Genomic DNA, 22,471 nt, shown 5'->3' on the forward strand with positions numbered 1-22,471 from the left:
AAGAATGGCCCAGATCAAAAACACTGATGACAACTTATGCTGGAGAGGATGTGGGGTAAAGGGAACACTCCTGCATTGCTTGTGGGAGTGCAAACTGGTACAACCCCTTTGGATATCAGTATGAGGATTTCTCAGAAACTTAGGAAACAACCTTCCTCAAGACCCAGCAATACTACTTTTGAGTATATATCCAAAGGATGCCCAATCATACCACAAGGACATGTATTCACCTATGTTCATAACAGCATTGTTTGTCATAGCCAGAACCTGGAAACAACGTAAATGCCCCTCGACCGAAGAATGGATGAGGAAAGTGTGTTACGTTTACACAACGAAGTATATTAGACGACAGAAAAAAATAATGACATCTTGAAACTTGTGGGTAAATGGATGGATCTAGAAAACATCATATTGATTGAGGTAACCCAGACACAGAAAAACAAATACCATATGTACTCACTCTTAAGTGGCTTTTAGACATACAGCAGAGAAAACCAGCCTACAATTTATAATCCCAGAAAACCGAGACAATAAAAAGTACCCTAAGAGAGACATGCATGGATCTAATCTACATGGGATGTAGAAAAAGACACTATCTCATGAGTAAATTGGGAGAATGGGAACCATGGAAGAGGATAGAAGGGGAGGAAAGAGGAAGGGAGAGGAGCAGAGAAAAATGTATAGCACAATGAAATCAATAAAAAAATTTAAAAAGAGAATGATATAACTTAAAATGAAAAGAAAAATGTCTTTGCTTGATGAAGACTGAAGCTTAACTTCATGTTGTTATGAGGTATGAGAAGTCGTAACTCAAGCTAAAACCTCTGAAGATGGGGCTCGAGTGATGTGTTCAGACACTAAGACATGCATTTTTTGACCCAGAAAGTCCACTTTTAGGAATTGTTAGTTTATGTTTGTGTTCATCTTAGTGACAAGGGGACAACCATAGTTTCCTTTAAAAGAAGGCTTTCAGTCCAGAGTGGTGTATATGGAAAGTGAAGCTCTAGGAAGTTCATGTATTCACGTGTGGATGTGGGATAGTTGTAGGAAATTGTCAAATGGAAGCCGCACTGCAAAAGTGACGTGTGTCATGTGCTTCCAGTTCTGTTTTGTGGAGCTGAGGATCAAACCCTGGGCCTGCCTTGTGTGAAAAAGATCATTTATTTTCTGAAAAGAAGCATGTCCACATATTTATATATTTATATATACATAGACTGGGAGAGTTGACCCCGTACAAAAAGTGATAAGATATGCCTGTACCGTAGAAAAGATTTATTGTTTAATGTATGTGTATGTTTCCAAGTTTTTCTTTTTGTTGTTGTGGGTGTATATGTGTGCTGCATGTGAGTATCTGCATGTGTGTTTGAGTATATGCCCTTGCATGTGTGGACATAGGCGAGCAGTTCAAGTTGGGTTTCTTCATCTATCACTTTACATCTTATTTTTGAGACAGGGCCTCTCTTCTGAACCTGCGAGTCACTGGTTCCACGGATTCCACTAGGCTGCCTGGTCAGTGGACTCCTATTTCTGCTTTCCAGCACATTCCAGCCTCATGCCTTCTTGCGTACATTTTTATATAGGTATCAGAGATATGAACTCAAGTCCCTATGCTTGTATATCAAGTACCTTAACCATTAATTCCTCTCCCAAACCTTCATTGAGTTCCTTTCACTGTTAGTGTACCAGGTGGTTTTCAGAATCTGGTTCGGTGTGACCTAGGACAGCTTCCCGTTAGAAACACTGCTTCCGCTCTGTCTGTGTCCCTGATTTTCTGAATTCATATGGTAGTGGGTGAAAGAGCAGACCTGGTCCCTGCTCGTCAACCACGTGCCCTCTTCAGCACTGTGCTGCTCTCTCCGTGTGTCTTGTCTCCCTTAAGCTCTGCCTCGGTTGAGGAGCAGCGTGGGGAGAAATGCTCAGAGTTCTGCAGACTTTGAAGGTGATGCCAGAGATGTTTGAATGCCACCAGGAAACGTCCATTAAGCAAAAAGAGCCTCAGGAAGGTGTAGCATCAGGCCACTCTTTCTGAATATGGGGTAACTTGGGTGGTTGTATTCAATTTAGTTTGGATATTAAATGGATTAAAATGGACACATTCACGTTATGAACTTCGCCTCATCAGTGCTATAAAAAACTTTTCAGCAGGACTGTAATTTGACTCTCCTCCCTGTAATGTTATGCAATACTCCTATGGTTACAGAGCCCGGAAAAGTGGAAGCTAATGATTAGTTTGCTAAATGTGGTTCATGGAACAGTTCACGACTCTCAGACCTTCCAACTGCTGCTGCTGTCGTTTTGCGGACCCTTTGCTGGGGTACAAGTTGCATTGTTCCTCAGAAAAATGTACAGTAACATTTGTCTTGACCCCAAAAACCAAGAAGTGTCACAGTGCTAAGGCGCTTTGGGCACAGAGGGGAGGAAGATCATGCTAAGCACAGTGACTGGATGCACAGGCTTCTGCAGTCTGGTGTCTGTCTGTCTGCAGGAGGAAAACAGGAAGCTTCAGATGACAGAGAAGGAAAAGAATTGAAGTCTCAGAGATCAGGACATTTGCTATAGTAGAACTGTGTGGGATTTGTCAGTCTATGAAAATGGTCCTTCCTTGTTTCTGTCATGCTTAAAGAAAATCATATTGCCCATGGTCATGTGTGAACATCACACAAGCATCTTGCCTTCAGGAGTGGCAAATGTCCTTCTCTACTTTGTAAATCTGTGTCAGAGGAACACCCTGCGCAGTAGGGAACAGCTAGAGTTGTGTTCTCTCTTGGGAATTACAGGTTAAATTCTTGAGCATTCTTGAGCATTTGACCTGGTTCCACCAGAACCAACGTGGGCTCTTTCTTAGCAAACGGAAAAGTGTGTCTGGTGACTCATCTCCTGTCCCAGTGGACATGCACTTAGCCCCGTAGGCAGAAGCTCTTGTTTGGACATCAGTCTTGGGAACTATTGAGAAAGAGGTAGTCCACTTTCAGTCTCTGTTTACCTGACATGCCATTTAAATAGCAGACTGGAAAACCAGATATAAACCATGGTGTGACTTTTTATTACTCTTTCCAAAAGTGGGGCACATGAACTCGGGACAAACAACTAAAGGCACACTGCTTCTCTGGTGTCCTTGTGACTAGCTCAGGAATGGCCCAAGATCCAAGCCCTTCCAGCCACTTTGAACTTAAGGACTTCTCCAAGAGATAAGGGGTGGAGTGTGCTGACTTGTTTAATTAAAAAGTTTTGCCTAGGTTCAAGTGCTGAACCTGTCTTCCACACTGCACAGTCTCTCTTTTGTGACTTGGTTTTGACACCTTCTCTGAAGGTCTGCATGTTGGCACTTGGCACTTAAATAACCTTTCACCAGCAAGCACATCAAACAGTAGCTTGTCTCCTAGAGAAGTCACTTTGTGGTGAGGAGAGTGGGGTGAGGCAGGTTCCACAACATCCCTGAATCTGTTTTCAATACTGTGGGTTGTACCTTTGAGCTGTCTGTCCAGTTTTCACTTCCCACTCAAGAAGGAGTGATAAAAGAGAAAGTCACAGTGGAAACTGAGGCACTGTGCATATGGGAATGAGGATGTGAGCTGGAATTGCGGAACAAGTCTCGGTCTTGAGGAAGGACAGGCTTTGCCTCCACACTCCTAAAGGCCCTACTGCCTCTCTGGCCCGTTTGTATGTGTCCTGGCCCATCTTGCCCATGACAGTGGTACCCATGAAGCTGCTCATCTCCCTGACCTCTCCCTTTTAGTCTCACCTGTCTGTGTACCATTCAGGATGGCTATGTATGAACTGACATCAGCTGTCTCTAGCAATCTGCATGCTGAGTAATGCCTTCACCTCCACCATATTCTTCTAATGATCAATATTAGGATTTTTAAACATTTCTCTGATGCAATAGACAAAATAAATGTCTCTTTAACTTTAATTTTCGTATTTTGGTTGAGGGCTTTCATGTTTCATGTATGAACATTTGCTGTTAATGTATTTTATGCTTTGTCTTGTTCATTGCCTTTTCTTCATTTTAGATCCCAAAGCAGCGTCTGAGACAGACACTGATATCTGTGCGGAGTGGGAGATAAAGACGGTCACTAGTGCTCTCAAGACCTACCTGAGGTGGGGACTTCTGCTCGTGAGCAGCAAGCCACTTAGCTAGCATGTTGTCAGGAAGAAAGCAGTTTTATTTGCAGCCTTCAGGGAGCTTCTGAGTGGGTGGCTAAGCTGTGGAAACAGCTTCTGTGTGGGAGCATTAAGTTCGGCCAGTCAGGCCAATCATAAATTGCCCAGGGTTGATGGGCTGACACTGTGCAGCGGTGCCATGAGTGATTTAGAAAGCTCTTCTCTTAATGAGATGTGTTAAGATGATTAGCCTCAGACATGCCCTAAACTATGGCCTTCCCTGAATTACCACTAAGAAAGCAAAAACTCCTATGTCACTTCTTTAAACAGACTGGATCACACACCCAGCTTATTGCCACTGTTCTGTGTTTTACACAGAATATAGTGCTTATATTGGTTCTTTAAAATGAGAAGGTAGATATGGAGAAAATGGCCATTTGGAGACTCCTGTTTGGTCTCTGCTGGTGTGGTTAACTGAATCAAAGGGGAGGGGAGGGGAGGGAGAGAGAAAGAAAATATTACCTTGTACCATTATATACTATTGTATACACTATCACTGTTCCCCTCTATCCCTCATTTGTACTATTGGCTCACTGCCTACATCTCAGTCATTCTGTCTCTGTGTCTCCCTCCCCTCTTGCGCATGTACTCACGTACACACACACACACACATTCACACACCTGAAACTTGCACTCAGTAGGAACACTGCTAATTCTGTAGTTACACAGGAAGATGGGTTGTAGTCTTAAACAGGAGAACTGGAATCATGGGTTGGGTAGGCCTCTATACTGACTCTATAAAGATATATGTGGTTCAGCAACAAAGGCGGCCAAAGAAAAGGAGTTGGTAAGGCAGGCTTTATTTGGGGGCACTGAGTGTAAGAGTCAGTACAAGGGGTAACTAAGAGGTGAGCTTGGGAAGCTTGATGAATGAAGTTTGAGCCACAAATGATGAAGGGTGTTTGATTATTATTTGAGGTCTCATTACAGATGGTTGTGAGCCACCATGTGGTTGCTGGGAATTGAACACAGGATCTTTGGAAGAACAGGCAGTGCTCTTAACCACAAGCCATCTCTTCTGCCCTGATCATTATTTGAATTATTAGAAAAAGCTCATTAGTAATCATGTTCACACACAGTTGATCCAGTGCCCTGTATCCCTTCGGTACTTTGAAGTAATACTCCTCTTGGAAGCAAAAGACATACACAAAATTTTTATGGTATTTCAGGAAATACTGATTTCAACAGCAAGCTTCTGGGGAAATGAAAGTCTAAGGCCAGCTGACGCAGATACGTAGCTGGTTGCTTGTCTCTCAGACATGTCCTAATGCACTCTTGCTCGTGGATGACTCCTGACTGAAAGGAGACCTTTGGGTTTGTGCTGGACTTCTGCATCTGCTCCTGCCGCTGTGTGGCCGATGCATAGCTGTAGCTATCCTTTTCAAAAAGAGAGAGGGGAGGAGTGGCACCAACACCTATAACACTAGCATCTGGGAGGTAGAAGAAAGATAATGAGTTCTAATTCAGCCTAGGTGATATAACAATGTTGTAGGGGCCTGCTTGATGATTTCCCTGCCGCCCAGATTCCAGAAATAATCACACATAAACTATATTATTTGCAATACTGTTTGGCCAATAATTTAAGCATATTTCTGGCTAACTCTTACATTTTAATTTAACCCATTTCCATTATTTTATAATTCACCCATGAGGCTCATGGACTACCGGCAAGGTTCCAACTGGCAGTTTGTGTCTTTCTCCTTTGGCGGCTACATGGCTTCTCTCTTACTCTGCCTTCTTTCTCCCAGCATTCAGTTTAGTTTTCTCTGCCTAGTTCTTTTCTGCTAAGCCATTGGCCAAAAGCAGCTTCTTTATTCATTTGGCAATAAAAGCAACACATATACAGAACGACTTCCCACACCATAACAAAATGCTGGTGGTGAGGAAGAGGTGAAGGAAATGTTAAACTGAGAATTTCGGGTGAAATGCCGCATGCTTTCAGACAGTGTAGCTACATCAATTGCTGTTGTTACTCCACGCCCTGCGTGTTAGAACTGGGCTGTGCTGTTTGCAAGTATTCAGGGTGCTGCTTACCAAGAGTGGTCATCTTACTGTGGAAATGATTTGTCCGTGTCTCTGTATTTTTATTCTAGAATGCTTCCAGGACCACTCATGATGTACCAGTTTCAAAGAAGTTTCATCAAAGCGGCAAGTAAGCATTTTTTTGGTTGAAGTTTCAAGGAGAAAAAGAATAGATTTTTCTATTTCGAGGAACATTCAGAATCCCAAAATAAATACTGTCTAGCCTGCCACATTCTACATGCAAAATGTCTGCATACAAGCTTGAAATTCTGTATCAAAATAAAAATGAAATGGAGTCAAGGCTGCTAGGGGCTTCACTTAGGCTTTGACTTTCTAGTGCAAGAGGGAATAGGAGGAGGGAGAGAGGAGACAGAAAAGCAGTTTTGATTATTGAAGTTGTAACTCCTTGGGGTTTTTTCCATCCTTAAAGTAACATTATACATAATGAACCAGACATTGCACATTTCCTAAGGTGAGAGTTGGAAATATTTCCCTGAGTATGACACCATTTATGTAACGTTACCGTCCTTTTTCCACCATGTCTTCCATTTACAGTCTGATCATTCTTTGATTCTATCATTTGAGGCCCCTAGTTCATATTACTGGTATTAAAATACATAGGGATTAGGTTCAAGCTACCCTAAGTATACTGGAATCTGTCTACGTGGGGCAGTTAGATTCTCTATCAGATTTAAACCTGGCAGGACTGATCTTGGTATTACGATGCCCATAGCTTGTGCGTCTCCCTGGTTCCTTTTAGCCTTTAGGGTTTGTTTACCTTGGTAACACTACTGGCCTACTTTTGTAAGTACCTAATGTTCTGATAGCCTTATATACTTGAGCTTGTCCTCTTCACCAAGGAAGGGAAAGGCATGGGTGAGTGAAGATGGTGTTTATGTGAATTCTTCCTCGGGAGAGATTCCAACCCCATAGCAGCCATTCTCTAATTAAACCTCACATCAGCTCTATAAATAGGTATGATGAGTATTAGCAATCTATTTCCCAGAGAAACGAAGCCACTTCCCCAAGTTTAATCTAAAGGTGTCAAGCTGTGTTACAGGTTATGGAATGACAGAAAGATCTGAGAATTTTACCTGTCACTGCTTTCTTTCCATTAGGCTGGTGTGTGGCACATAACTTAGGCACAGGGGTGGTTTCTTTGATGCATCTGGATACGTTATTTTGAAATTTGAGACCTTTGTAATGTTCACATAAGATCTGTTTACCACTTCACAAGTGCGTAACGTTCCTTCTTTCCTTGAAATGAAGTTGGCCCTCTAGGGAGCCAGCTGCTCCCGTGTTTGTTCCCTCCCTGGGTGTGCAGTTGACCAGCTCCATTTCATCACAGTCAGTGTTTGGATGAACTCTGATACAGAAAGCACATCGCTAGGCCTGTCCGAGGAAGCCATGCTGGTCCTAGGCACGCACACAAGGCAGACTTGTAAATCCTCGAGAACATCTTCCCTGTGTTAGGGCTGAGGCTTTAGTTTCCCTTGGTCTTGTCTTGCCACTCAACTGTGACTCCCATAAAACATTACCCCCTTCCTTCCCTCCCAGAGCTGGAAAACCAAGAGACCCGAGTCTCTGAGATCCACAGCCTCGTTCACCGGCTCCCGGAGAAGAACCGGCAGATGCTGCAGCTGCTCATGAACCACCTGGCGAAGTAGGTTCCTCTCCTCCTTGCTCCTTCCCCACCCCGGAGAGTTCTCACCTTCACAGTGAGGTCATTCATAGTGAGGTCATTCACAGTGATGTCATTGTGGCTCTCCCTCCTGCTGTTGCATCAGGTAGACTGGAGGCTCAGGAAAGAAGCATGTCCTGCGGTAACTGCAGAGAACACAGTTGGCGCCAGGTGGCCTTTGCCATGGAGCCTTCAGAGGGTCGCAGTGTAGGTCACCAGAGGTTGCAGGGGATTTTGCTCTTGTGGTGATCAAGGGCAGTCCAGAGTAGATCAACCATTATGTCAGGTCCCGTGGAGTTTGGGGCTCTAGATGTTCTTTTGATGACTGAGGAAGAGAGTGTTGTGTGGTCACAGAATCTGGGTTTGAAGCAGGTAGTGGTGATGATGGGTGAATGCGTAGTGTTTGCTTAAACCATGAAGCCGCAAACTCACTGAACTGATGTGTTTCAAATCTGCCCTGGAGTGTTTTACTCATGCCTTTACACGTGTCCTTCAGGTAAGCTGATCCTCATCTGTAGGAGACTGTTACGGTTAGTGGTTAGTTTTCATACACCTGTCAAGCACTTGGTGTTACCTTTCTTGGTGGCGGCACGTATGTTGCCTACCATAAAGGTTTAAAAGGCTCTTATAAAGAACCGAGGATGTTCTGAGTGCTGGTGAGAAACAAGTGGACAGAGTCAAGGAATTTTCCATTATTAATTTTTTTTTCTTCTTTTTGGGATGCCCTATCAGAACTGCATATTCAGAAATAATTAGGAAGCATGGTTGAAAACGTGGGAGTTTGCAGGGAGAATGCCCCCAGAATGTTGGAAGAACCCTGATGGCATTTGTGTAAAGAAGTGGAAGCCTGGTTCAGAAAACAGCTCCTGGTGCTCTGAGATTTGTTGCTCGTCCATATGTCCCAGTCAGGCACCTAAAAAGCTGGCTTCTATAGTTACAAACAGAGCTTTGCATCCCCCAGGCAGACACTGAGAAGGGAGGCTGCAGTTGGACACTCAGCTGAGTATATAAAGGGTGCTTGTGAGTGGGTGACGGCCCCTGCGTCTTCAGGCTGGGAGCAACTGGAAGAGAGAAGGGTTGGAACCTAGCCAAAATCTGTGTGACTTGAATGAGCTTAATTAGGTCAAGAGTTAATGGTGACCCATCAGAACCCATACTGAAATTTGCCCCGAGGATTGCTAAGACTATTTAAAGAAGAAAACAATTAAAATAATAAAAACAACCCATCCTCTTTCCAACTTAAGATGTCTACAACTAGATAGAATATACAAGTTTCAGTGGTCTAGACTTCTTGCCTTTTAACTGATTTATACCGAAGTTTTTGTTTGTTTATTTTTGTTGTTATTTGTTTGTTTTTCTGGGGTTGTTTATTTCATTGCATGTCTGGAGCCTTTTGTGTTTTTTGATGACAGTTTCAGGAGTTTCTTTCGAGCTAAGGAGGTCTCAGATACTACCTGAACAGTGCTCTGGCTTACCCTGCTCTCCTTATTTTAGAGCCCAGCTGTGAGGGGAACTGAGCTCGTGGCATGAGCTTTGTTTAATTCCAGTGTTCTCAGGCTCAGACTTCGCCTAGGACTGGCCTCAACTATTGTTCCTGGCCACTTGCTTAATGGTCAGTTTCCTTCCTAAGTTTTGGTTTCGTGGCCGACTGCTAGAAAAGCCAGTCTTCTCTTCTTACCTACTGTTTGCCTGCTTAGCTCAGCCTCTGGCTGAAAGTTAGACATTATGTATTGTGTATTTTTTTTATATATTTTATAAAGTTTTATATTTCTATAAAATTTATAGAAATTATAGATTAAATCTCAAGAAAAATGCATTGGGGGGTTGGGGTGGGGCTTAGAAGGAAAAGATAAAACCCTTGACCTCTAAAACAAAATTATTACTAAAATGTATCCCAAGTCACAGAAAAGTTGGGTTTGATCCAGACCGCAGAGGGAACAGCAAAATTACAGGCAATGGAGCACATGTTTGTGTTGATCCAGCTTAAATCTACTATGGTAATTAGATGTTTTTCTATTTGTGTCTTGGGATCTAGAATGAAGTCTGGAGTCACTTGCCTGCAAGTGTGGCTGGAACCACCCAGAGTGCTTATTCACACTGGCATCTCTGGGCCATGCTGTGCCTCTCCTGGCAGCTGCTGCATTTCTGGGTGGTTTCCCAGAGAGTTAATGCACACATAGACCTTTGAGAGTCACTCACCTGCAGGAGGGGCCATATATAAACTTTTTGTTGTTGTTGCTGACCTTTTGTTGTTGTTTTGTTGGGTTTTTTTTGTTTGTTTTCAAGACAGAGTTTCTCTGTGTAGCTTTGGAGCCTGTGCTGGAACTCACTTTGTAGACCAGGCTGTCCTTGAACTCATAGAGATCCCCCTGCCTCTGCCTCCCAAGTGCTGGGATTAAATGGGATTAAAGGTGTGCACCATCACTGCTCAGCTATAAATAAACATTTTTGAAGAGAGAGAGAAAGTATTAAAGAGGAATGGGAGTTGGAAATGTGAAGCTTATTAAAGATGGAGCAAGAAAATTAACACATCAAATACACTGTTATTGTCATTATTAAATTGGTCTTTTAAAAATCTTGTTTTGATTTCTCAAGATTTTGCATTAAATTGAGCTCTAAGCACATGAATTTACTTTAAAGTAAAACACAATGCAATTTCATTCTGATGAAGATCAAGCCCTTTGGATCTCTGCAGTTCTGCCTCTTTAGGCCTCAGTTTTCTGGTGTGTGTTTCTGTTTCTGTGGCTTCACCAGGTAGGCCTAAGGGGCAGGGATACCTTCTAACAGAAACAAGAAAGAAAACTCCCGGTCTTATAGTTATGGAATAGAAGCGCAATGGGTGAGTAATACGGGCCAGCTTCATGGTGGTTTCCTGATGTTTACACATTCGATGACTCCAAGTGTGTTGCACGCCCCACACATATCATCCACAGTGGCTCATCCTTAACTTTATTAAACTGTCTGTGCTCTGTGGGAGGGTTTCAGAGCACTCTGTGTGCATCAAGGGTCACTGTTAATAATAACCTTTCACAGCTGGTTTCCCCCCAAACACTAGGAAGTGACTCTTACTCTCTTCTATTGATGCAATTACCTCTGTGTTGCTAGGTACACAAAGACAGAACCTCATCTTGCTGCTCACGGGTGGTACTGTATTGCTTAGGGTGCTTTGGGCTTCAATAAAGAGAAAAACCTAATTCAAAATGGCTTAGCAAGGAACCTGTTATGTCATCACAAAATGTCAATCCTGAGAGCTGGTTAATTTGTGACTTCTGAAGGACACTGGTTATTTCCTGTTCAGCCAGCCTCCTCTCAGGGTCATAAGATGTTACATTGTGTCCCTGCACATCAGTGCTTCTCAGGAACAGAAGAAAACTTGTCTCTTCTTGAGCCTCTTCAGGAGTCATGATGATGCTTCCCAAGATGTTCTCCAGGATTTACCATCACAGGTTGTGTGTGTGTGTGTGTGTGTGTGTGTGTGTGTGTGTGTGTGTGTTGGTACAAAGCAATTATCAGCAAGGAAGAGGGAATCATCATGATTAGGTTATCACAGAGAATTTACCTGAGCTGCTGTGGGAGGCGCAGACACTAGAATGAAAGCAGAGCTCGTAGGTAGCTTGGAGCCTCCCGTAGGCTGTGTATAGTGTCCGTTCCAAGTACCCCTAGCGGAGCATCATTCAGCAGATGTTAAGTTTGCTAGTGCTGTGCTGACTCAGCCAGGGCCAATTTCTGCAGTTTGGGCTTGTATATACCGAATTATGAGATTTGGGGGTAAAGAAGTAATAGAGAAGGCAGAATTGATTCTGTGTTTATGCCCTCCCATTCCTGGCTATTTTCATCACTCCATTTGATGTGTATTTTGATCATCTGCATGTTGTGACTTTAAAAAGGCTAACAGTGTAACAGTTATGGGGATCATGAGAGAATAATGGGGGGATGTTTGGCTTAGAAATAAGAAAGACTTCCTTTTTGACAGAAGTCTTAAGGATCTGGTGGCTTACAATTTTTTATTCTCAATCCTATGATTGAAGCCTAAGTACTTTGAAGAAGTACTTTTTTTTTTTAAGAAGAAAGTATATTTCTTTTAGGATCTAGAAACAGTGGGTTGAGTTCATGCAGGCATGCTCGTGAATACAAGACAAGGTAGGCCTTGGCTCCCGAAAGAGTAGGACCTAATGGTTAAATACCATTCCATGGAATTCTTAAGGGATCAGAATAGAAGGGGGTGGGCACTAATGAACGACACTGGCATATATCACATACATAACTCTACTATACTTTCTCCATCCCAAGCTTCAAAGACAAAATTCAAAATGAAGTTTTAATTAAAAGCATGAGAAATGGTAGTACTCTTTTTTTTGCCACCAAATTAAGTAGCAATGAGAATTTGTAATCACATTCACTGCAGTTAATGTCTCTGATACCATCACTGTCTGAGATGGATGCTCCTATGACTTCTCAGGCTGCCTTTCCATCAGCCATGTATCCCATTGCCCAAACCCATGTTCTTTCTAGTAGTCATCAGACTCCTTACTGCTGCCAGCATGGAACTGCGTAGCTGCTCGGTCACTGGTGGTTGTGGCTTGATCTCCCATGGAGCTGTGTCGTGACTGCTGGTCCCTCGTTGTCCTCACACTTGTCCTCCACTGCCCGGCCTGACTAGTTTTGACTGGACCACTCTCTATTTCTTGAATCCATGTACTTCTTTCTATTTCTAGCACTAACTCCCCAAGCTGTCAGTCTTTCCTGGGCTGCTAGTAAAACCTTCTCCCTGGTTGCAGTGGCTGAGTCCCTTCCAGTCCACGGACTGTAGGCCTTGCAGCTAGAGAACTTGGAGAACAGTATGTTTCAGTTTGCTCTGTTTTAAAAAAAACAAAAGCAAAAATAATGAAAACTTTAGAAGCAGCGGGCAGTGGTGGTGCACACCTTTAGTTCCAGCACTCGGGAGGCAGAGACAGATGGAGCTCTGTGAGTTAGAGAGTAGCCTGGTCTACAGAGCTAATTCCAGGTACCAGGACTGTTACATAGAGAAACCCAGTCTCAAAAAACAAAACAAAACAAACAAAAACCAAACCAAACCCAAAACTTCATAAGCCTTGATGATGAAACCCTCAGCAGTCTTCAGCCCCTTTGGACTTTGCAGCTCTGTCTCTTATAATGGCCCTATGTCTCTATTATGGAATGCATTGTCGGCAGACACTGAGGGATACTGGTGGAGCTGAAACATGACTAGTCTCGTGGTCATTTCTCAGACATCTCTCCTGGTTCACCTTTCCCTTTTCTCAGTCATTTCCTTCTCTCTGGAGTGGCTGCTCCATAGCCTCTGCCTGCCCAAATACCCTCCTCCTAGCTTCAGCACAGACCACATGCTTCAGCCTACGATTCCTTCCTGCTTCAAGCGTCACTCACTTTCCTAAGCTCCTGTTGTCTTCTCTCTCTCCCTTTTTATGTACTGCTTTCTGCCCATGGCACAGTTTGCTGAACGTCTCTTTTATTTCTGTTAGATCAGAGGCTTCCCAGGGGTGGCCAGTTTGACTCCCTTTCTTACCTAGAGGTTGCAAACCGGTCTCTGGCTAGAGTAACCACATGTGTTCTCATCGGTGGTACTGACACACATTGGTGATTTAAAAATCTAAACGGGTTTCTGACACTTTTATAGGGGGTAATTTTACTAGAAAAATTCCAGTGTCTGTGTTAGCAGTTGGCTAGAACTGGGGAGAAGCCACACTGTCTGCCAGAGTGTGCCTCTCCAGTTTTCTATAGCTCCCTAGAGCCCATTGTCTCTTGTGCCTGGTCCAGTTCTTATGCCTCCTCCCTGCCTGATCATAGTGCACGTGTTTGGGTTTACTACCAATCCACTAATCTCCAAAGATAGAATTTGGTGACCAGGGAAACAAGTAGAAGTGGGCTAGGAGAACTGTTGACCTGACTGTCTCTTACATTTTTTCCTCTTGAATGACCAGCTATTTTTGATAGGTCAGAGGCCTCTGCAAGAACCAGGAGATACTGCTTCCAGTGGTTTCCATGCTCATAAGGCAGGGAGAAGTTGTTCTGCTCCGTTTGTTTGTCTTAAGACTAATGGTTCTCAAAACCATGGGTTTACATGTTACTGCTGATCAGAACCAGGGCTCTGTGCATGCTAGGCAAGCATGGTGCAAACTGAGCTACATCCCACCACAGAAGATACTCTTTTTACACTGGCTGGTTTTCACCAATTTTTCAAGTAGTTGTGATTCATACATGGTAAGGAAGACATACTTGTAGGATTTGCACTTTATGTGTAGGCACTGAGAGCACAGTGATTAAGGGAGAACTTACAGGAGCCAGACTGCCTGATTTGGATCTAGTCTCTTCTATAGCCTTGCAGGAATCAGTTGCTCCCCACAACCTCTGTCTGTGTATGAATGAATATATGATGGTATTAGGGATGGAAGCTAGGGCTTCATATATGCTAGGCAAGTGGTTTACCACTATGATATACCCCCAACTCCACATGGCATTTCATTGTATCATAAGCATTTAAATTAGTAATCAGCTTCTCTGACACATCTTGCAGCCAGCCAGCAATGCATTGATGAATTCCGTATGGCCTCCAAATAATGTTGTGTAACTGAAGCCTGATAACTTATAACTTCCTGATCATAGTCCCAGACCTTTATAACCTCTAATGACCAACACAGAGAAGGACAAGCTGAGATGATGTCAGCATACACATAGCACTAGAACCAGGCTCATGCATTTCAGAGGGGAAGCCTGGTGCCAGTGGGAGGTGGTACATGGTGTGTGTATGTGTGTGTGTGAGGGGGGTTGATTCCCAAGATGCAGTTACTGTATAAACTCATTTAAAATAGGTCCAAGAACTTGGACAGATGTTGGTGGTAGAACCTGTGTGGTAACACTACTGTCTCTGCTTCATTCTGTATAAGAACTGTAATGGTAAAAATATAATGGCACTATTCCCCTAGGGGCGCAGTGGCAGAAACGCTGCAGGTCTTTGAGTGGAGGCAGTAGGCAGCAGGTATAAGACCATGGCGGGCCACAGCAGGGAGCTGCATGTGGGTGAGAGATCAAGATGGATAAGCACGCCATGCAGAGTGAGGTTGGACATTTATTTAGTGGGTTATGGAAGGAAAGGGAAGAGGGAGCAAGAAGGGGGACTAGGAAAGAAAGAGAGAGAGGGAGAGGAAGCGGGGAGAGGAGAGGAGCCATGGCAGCAGCTACCTCTTTGTGAGAGAGATGGAAAGGGAAGGGGCTCAGATTGGAAGCAGAAGATGAGCTTGCCTCAGTGGACAGGGGAGGGAGTAGGCAGGGCTTGTCTCTTAAAGGGACAGGATAGACCATTACATTCCCATCTTTTTTTTTTTTTATAATAAAAAGGCGGGAGGTTAGGTACAACATGTTAAAGGAATTGGGGCGATAGATTCTTAAGACTGCTTCCTGCTTATTTGTGGGTGTTGTTTTTTTGGGGGGGGCTTGAGAAAGCTGGGTGTTGGTCACATCCTGGGGTAGCTGGTCTCTTTGCTCCTGTCTGATGTTTGTGGTATGGAAATGTCTGGTGTCTCTTATACCTGTTTAAGGTATTGGCAGAACAGGGGACAAAGAGTTTCTTCTTAATGGGAAGACCAAGGAGAGATGAAAATAGCATCTGCTGTCCTAGAGTTGTTAGAATGAAATCAAATGCACATGAAGCTCCTAGAGGAATGTAGAGCATGCAAAGCATCTTCTGCAGATGCCAGCTCCTGCAGCCTGAGAAGTGAAGAGATGAGGGGACAGTTTCTGGATCAGCTAAACCCAAACCAGCTATTGTTGAGTGGATGGAGCTTTCTTCATAGTTGTGTGGTTGGCAAGCAAAGCCTTTGGGGCTAGATGCTGAACACAGCATATAAGGTCCTTGCCTGCTCGAAAGATTTCTGTATGCATCTGTACTTTTTTTTTTTTAAACTCTTCTTTTTTTCTCTTGGTTCTTTGTGTGCCCAGAGGGCTGAGCATCTTACCATCCCTAAGCAAAGATGAGCTAGCCCAGGGCCAGCTGGGAGAAAGAGCTGTTATATCTGGTTTCAGGTCTCACCCTACAGCAAACCTCACACTTCTCTGTGAAGACTCAGGACCTCCATGATTCATTGCCAGGGAGCCAAACACCTGCTCATTGGAGCAAGCCTAGCAGAACCGATTTCCGTGGCAGGGTGGCTCTTGCTCCCCCTTCCCCTCCCCACTCTCCTGCTTCTTGGTGTCACAAGGCTGATTTCATCTCAGAAGCAGCTGTGTTTACTTCAGCTTAATAATTCTTAATTTCCTGAAGGGGGACACATTATATCACGGCATCTCATCTTAGTCTGCATGATCTGGAAACTTCCACCCATCTCTGTGATATTTGAAATGGTGCTGTTTGTGGGAGACTGACTTTCCTTCTGTTCTCTCAGATACATTCCTGTATTAAACAGGGCAGTCTTCTGTGAAGTGCATGCTCCTTGCTGCCCAGATTATCACCAATATGGTCTTACATATGCATCTTGAATGTCCACACAAGGAAGACTGCATCCATGTGGCTTCATTTTCCCTTAGGAGACACTCTGTCCTTTTCACAGTTTAACTCACACAAGGTTGGAAGAAAGGGTAACATATTGTGAACTACCCTGCCAGTCCTCTGCTTTGTTGCTTTGTACAGGGACATTTTTCTTTGAGCAGCTCAGCATTCTGATCTTATTTCCCATTCTGTAATATAAATATTAGTCTGGTTTTTGTGTTTTGTGTTTTATTTTGTTTTTAACCTCATCCTACTCAATGGCTGGGAAAGTAACCCAAAATGTTTGGTCTTGCTGGTGTACTATAAGGTCTTCCTGTACACTTGAAGGCGAACATGATTAGGTCCAAGTTTGTTAAAATCAGGCCTTCAGTGAGAAAATAGAACATCCTAGGCTTCAAAGTAGGGATGGCATGTTGATTTGTCCAGTTATAAGCAACAAAATCTAGCTTGGAGTAATTTAAACTATGTGTAAAAAAGGAAGTTTATCAGGAGGTTTCTGGGGCAGGAACATACTTGAAAGCAGAGCCAATCAGGTATTGCAAAGCCGACTTGTGGTTCCTCCTGCTATCTTGCATCCGTCTTTACATTTTCCTCAGCTCTTCTAGACGGTTATCCCAGATTTTACTTCTTATTTGACAGAAAACGTAGATTCACTCAGAACTTCCTCAGACTTCCGCCACCAGATCAACGCCTGTGCGTGTGTTTGTGCCAGCCATCCCGTGTTCCCACCTACAGGCAGTCTGTCACGCACATCCTGTGGCTATAGAGCCCATCACTTCGGACCTCATTCATTCATTCAGCCCTCCAATTTCCTCCTCCTACCCTCTAGTCTTTCACATTAACACATATGCATGTAATTTCCTCAGCTCCTTAAAAGATAAGCAAACAACTGAAAAGAACCTCCCCAACCCATGCCTTCTTAGATAGCATCCTGTTTTCCTACAGTCTTAGAGCTTCTTGAATAGTCGTCTGTGCTCACTATTCACAAGTACCATCTTTCTGTTGGTTTTTCTTGAACTCAGTTTCTAACAGGCTTTCTACCCAGTACGTTAGGGAATGTCTTATAAAGTGTTGCCCGTGACTTCTTGTTGCTGAGTCAGCTTCAGACTTCCTTTCTTTCTTACTCTTTCTGCCTTGAAAGAATTTTTTTTTCCAGAAGCTTCTAGGACACTACACTCTCCTGCTCCCCCTAACTTCTGTTTCTCTATCTTGCTTGCTGTGTCCAGGATGTAGCCCTTTAGTCTTTGGGGATGTCTCCCCATACTTGTGCCTTCTTCTCTAAGATACCTTCCTCAGTTGGTCAGAGAATTGCATCCTTCTGTCCCAGCATTCCCCACCCACTTCCATTTCTTAACCCCCCCCCAGCATGTGTTGCCATCAAATAAACTTTATATGTCACTTACTTGGTTGTTTGCTGTTGTCATCTTCTCCTGAACGATGAGCTCTGTGAATTGACAGTGCCCACCTGACCATCACTGTTCTATCCCTGGCACCTAGACAATGCTTTGTCTGTAAAAGTAGGCGCTTGGTGATTATTCATTGAATGAATAAATGAAAGAAAGACTAAATATGTATTCAGGGAAAGTATCAGACATCACCTGTTGGAGAACTGACTTTGCAAAGTCTCAGCTCCAACCACATCTGTTTTCTTGTGGTTCTACTACAAGTCAGCGTATCTAGCACAGAGTTTCCATAGCCATTCTCAGGTAATACCACAGTAGGGTATTCAGCTGGCATATGTTATGAGCAAAGTCTCCCAATTGGAAACCCCCCCCCCACACACACAAAATGATACTGTACTTGCCATCCTCAAAGGATGCTTAGTAAGTAAAAAGTGTCGGTTATTCAGGAGCTCAGTGTTGACTGAAATTCTATTCTTTGCCATAAAGAATCTCTACTTTACATTAGAAACTTAAGGGCCTGGCACAAATGCTACCTGTTTGGGGCATCTGAGCAACTGGAGCATGAGTCATTATGTGAAGATAACACCATCATAATAAAAAATACAATACAACGTTTTTCTTATTCTAATACCTTCGCATATGACATAGTTCCTCAGAATGAATGATTCTGATTTGACATTAGCTGGCACTTCACAAGGGTCTAGCCTCCCTTCTCTCCTTATCTTTGGGCACACCCTGGACCGAGAGCATTTGATATTTAATAGAATGAAAATTCTGGCTTGGTTCACCAGTCCCTCAGAACTGTACACACTTAATTGTCACTAGGATTGGGGCCTTCTGTGTCTTCCCATCTAGATGCCTGGTCAGGTTCTCTCATCCTCTAAATTACCATTTTGCTACTTTAAGACATACATTTTCCTTCTAAAGAGAGCTGTCACATAAACAACTTTGCATACCACTCATTTACAAGCTTTTTACCCAAATTATTCCTGATTTACAAAGTCATTGCCTCTCTCCAGTCCTCACCAGAGAACAATGGCAAAAGCATAACTACCTCTGTATAACGTCAGTTTGTTGGGTTTCTTGATATGAATAGTACATCAGAAATGGCTTTTACTAGTGATTAAGTCTGATCTGATTGGGCAGAAATTGAAGGTAAGTCTTATGCAGATGTGTGATGCCATCTTGCCCTGCAGGTGCTCCCTTCAGGTGGCAATGCAATACAAAACTAAATTCCTAACTTGACGATAAAGCTGCTTTTTAAAAAGAAAGCTAAAATTTCCAAGTAGATTTTGCTTTTAATAAGTGAGGTTTCTATTGTATACTCTATGTTGTTAAATGGCTGCCTCCCGTTTGTGTATTCTCTGGGACTTGCCAGCCCACTGACAGCCATGTTCTTCAGTGTTACTGATGATAAAGATAATCTCTGATGAAGGAGACATGGCCCGGGGCTACACTGAAAGGAACACTTGGCCTTCTGATTCACTTCTGCGTGTATTAGTCTATTGTAGCATTTTCTGAGGACAAGGCAAGTTGCTAAGTGTTTATTTCTATTGGGTGATAATAAGGAATAATTTGGCCTGACTGAGTTTCTCTTCCTTTTCTTTGTAAACTTGTTTAATGCCCAGTTTTGAGCTAGTTTACCAACCTTTTAAGTTTCTTCAACAATAGATTTAGAAGGATTTTTTTTAAGAACTTAAAAAAATGTACTTACATGTAGCACACACACACACTCACACACACTGTATACTGAAAATAGTGTACAAAGTAGCCATGGCATTCTAACTTGGGCTTTCTACTCTTGACTTCTTTATTTCAGAATTTTTATATAATAACCATGTGTGCTATTTAAACAGTTATAATTATTTTAATGAGAGGAGCAGGCTCTGCCTCTGAGCCCCTTTTAACTTAAGAGGCATCTATAACTTCATGTAGTGGGACTGGGTGGAACAGGAACCGGGATGGGACAGTCAATCTCTGGTTATTCTCAGACAGAATCCCTTTTGTCTACCTCGTCCCCTGTCCTTTGTCTGCACTTCTGCTTGCTGGCACCTCTGCCCGGGTGAGGGCTGAGGTTAGAAGCCCCAGAAATGGCAAGACCTTGTCATTTAGGAAGTTTTGCATTCTGTTTGCCTGCTTTATTTATCTAAATTAAGATTGCCATGTCCGTTAACAATGGCAGTTTGTTTTTCTGACTTCTTTAGACATCAATTAAATAAGAGCTTTGTATAATTAGTTTTAAATTAGAGTAAACTAACACGAAAGCACACTCCTATGAGGCCAACTTGCTTTTCCTCTGTCCTAGGCTCCTCATTCTTCTCCATCTGTCCTGATTTATTAGCCCTGTGCTTTCCCCCCATCTACTTCTGTCAGATCTGCTAGGGTAGAATTCGAACCCCTGCTGCTAAAGAATAGTTTTCTTCATTTTACTATAATTTAAGAAACTAAAGGAAAACAATGTTTTATGATACATGAGAATTTACTGGAATTAAAATTTTAAAGTTTATAAAGTTTTACCAGAACACAGCCTGACTCATTTGCTTCCATATTGTCAATAACATCCGTTAGGCTGCAGTGATAGGTTAGAATGTTGCAATAGAAGGCATAACAGCCTGCAAAGACAAAACTCTTTCCCAGCCAACCCTGTAGAAGAAAACCTGTGCTGTATATTCTTATTTCATCAGATGCCTTGTTTCTAGGACCTACTCAGAAGGGCTGACGTCTTTATCAGCTCTATGGTTGACTGGTTGACTAACTTCTGCCAGGCATACCATCCTACACAGGTCCTCAACGATTAGCATGGGACCTCTCTATTAGAGAACAAGAACTCGGCTCAGAGAGGAACCAGGGTCTGTTCAAAGATAAACTGTACCACAGCACTGGATGCCAGGGCCTAGGTGTGACATACATGGTGCAAGAGCTCAGGTCGGGAGCCCAACTCTACTTGAGAAGACAAGAAGCAAAGACCACACATTGGAGAAGGAACAGTGGGGGCTAAAGCTGTGTCTTTCCTGATGTTACTTTTAATTGTAACATTGGAATTGTTATAATTATTACCTAGAATAAGGGTTGTCATTTTAGCAAGCATTCCTTTAACATTTCAAATGCGCATATGTGCATAACAACTATTGTTCTGTTAGAGGGTCAACATTTTACACATTTTGAGAATGAACATATTGAAAATTCAAACAGCTGACTTTAAATAATAGAAACATTTCATTAAATGAAAGTAGATTTTAATAAAGAGAAAATTTCTGAAGAAAGGCCAAAACTGATATAAAACTTTCAAACAAATTCAGAGAAAATCATCACCGAGAGACTTGATCAAGGAGAAAGAAAGAATATCAAGTATGGAAGATAAGGTAGAGGAATTGGATCTCTCAGTCAAAGAAAACGTCAAGTCCCTAAAACACAAAACAACTAAAACAACCCAAGAACAGAGCGTATAGGAGCTCTTGGTTGAAGCTGTTTCCTGTTAACCCAATTCGTAAGGTCATGACAACTGTATGGGGCTTAGGGTTCAGTCTTTGCACAATTTGGTGTTGATGTTCAAATGGAGTTTCAGAAGTAGTTCTGTGTCTACTCTAGTGAAGTTTCTAAGCCCAAGATCCTACCTTCTGTAGAGCTAGAAGAGTCTCACTGCTGATCTTCAGAAGTCTTGGGGGAGGCACTCAGAAATTTTCCTCAGGCATAGGGCACTGGATGAGTTGGCAATATGAGTCTAGGATCCTTATTGAAGATGAGTGGCAGAATGAGGTTGGGTTGGAAGGCAGGCATGTGGGGGTGCTTTCTAGTCTTGGTCTCGTGACCCCTCCTGGAGAAAGACAGTTCTTGATCATTCAGGTAGATGGAGTTGGTGGTGTATGTTCTAGAGAAGGTTCCAAGACTAAAGACTACACAGGGGGGATGGATAGAGGTGGTAGCGTTGCTCAGATTTGGTGATAGAATAGGGGGCTAGCAGGCAAGGGCCTTCGGGGAAGTGGAAAGTTGTCAGCATAAGTTGAGCCTATCAAGAGGGGGGGATGCTTAAAAACGCTGCTGGAAGCCAGATACAGGACAGGTATTCCTCAGGCAAGGTACAGGATGCTTTACAAGTTCTTAAGCATAAAGATGTAGGTGAAAAGTTACTTACCATATTTGGACATTAGCAACTAAGTATTTTATCATATTCCTTATAGAAAAGGCCTTCAATGTGGGGTGCACATTTTATTGGACATACCAATAAGATGCAGTTACTATGAGTCTTAGCAGAGTAGATTCAAAATATGACAACAGCCTTGATGTCTTTGGGGAAGCAAGAGCTAAAGTCTTATTTTTTTCTTTTTTCCCTTTGATGATACATTGTTTTTAAAATATGATTAGTTTACATTATTAGTGATCTGAGCCATTGTCAATATTCACCTTCCTTGGGAAGGTATATTACCACTTAAAAATAGCACTAAAATCCAGGGCTCATTTCTGTGTTTGATTATTATCAGTTTTATTCTAGCCAAATTATTGCTGTCCTTTCTGACATGGTGATTGGATCTTGCTTCTTTGCATATCTCCAGCAGGTACTCTGCTGGCCACATAAATAGGACATGGGAAATGCATCCTCTTACTTCTTAGTTCGAATTCAGCATAACTTTATCCTGCCTTTTCCTTTTAATTCAGACCTCTCTCCCTCTCCCTCTCCCTCTC

General features: G+C 42.8%; 1 protein-coding gene across 8 annotated transcripts in view; it reads left to right on the forward strand.

The window, feature by feature from the left end:
* The window catches only part of Arhgap26 (Rho GTPase activating protein 26), a 1,368,274-nt gene that overhangs the window by 1,224,910 nt on the left and 120,893 nt on the right, over nt 1-22,471 (forward strand). For all 8 annotated transcript variants that reach the window (XM_050161399.1, XM_050161408.1, XM_050161390.1 and 5 more), the window contains 3 exons: nt 4,014-4,101; nt 6,258-6,316; nt 7,744-7,849. In XM_050161399.1, coding sequence (XP_050017356.1) covers nt 4,014-4,101; nt 6,258-6,316; nt 7,744-7,849 — 253 coding nt within the window. The remainder of the gene's footprint in view (nt 1-4,013; nt 4,102-6,257; nt 6,317-7,743; nt 7,850-22,471) is intronic.

The sequence above is a fragment of the Alexandromys fortis genome, unplaced genomic scaffold (assembly GCF_014885135.2).
Source record: "Alexandromys fortis isolate MF-2015 unplaced genomic scaffold, M_Fortis_MF-2015_v1.1 scaffold_17, whole genome shotgun sequence".
Classification (NCBI taxonomy): Eukaryota; Metazoa; Chordata; class Mammalia; order Rodentia; family Cricetidae; genus Alexandromys; species Alexandromys fortis.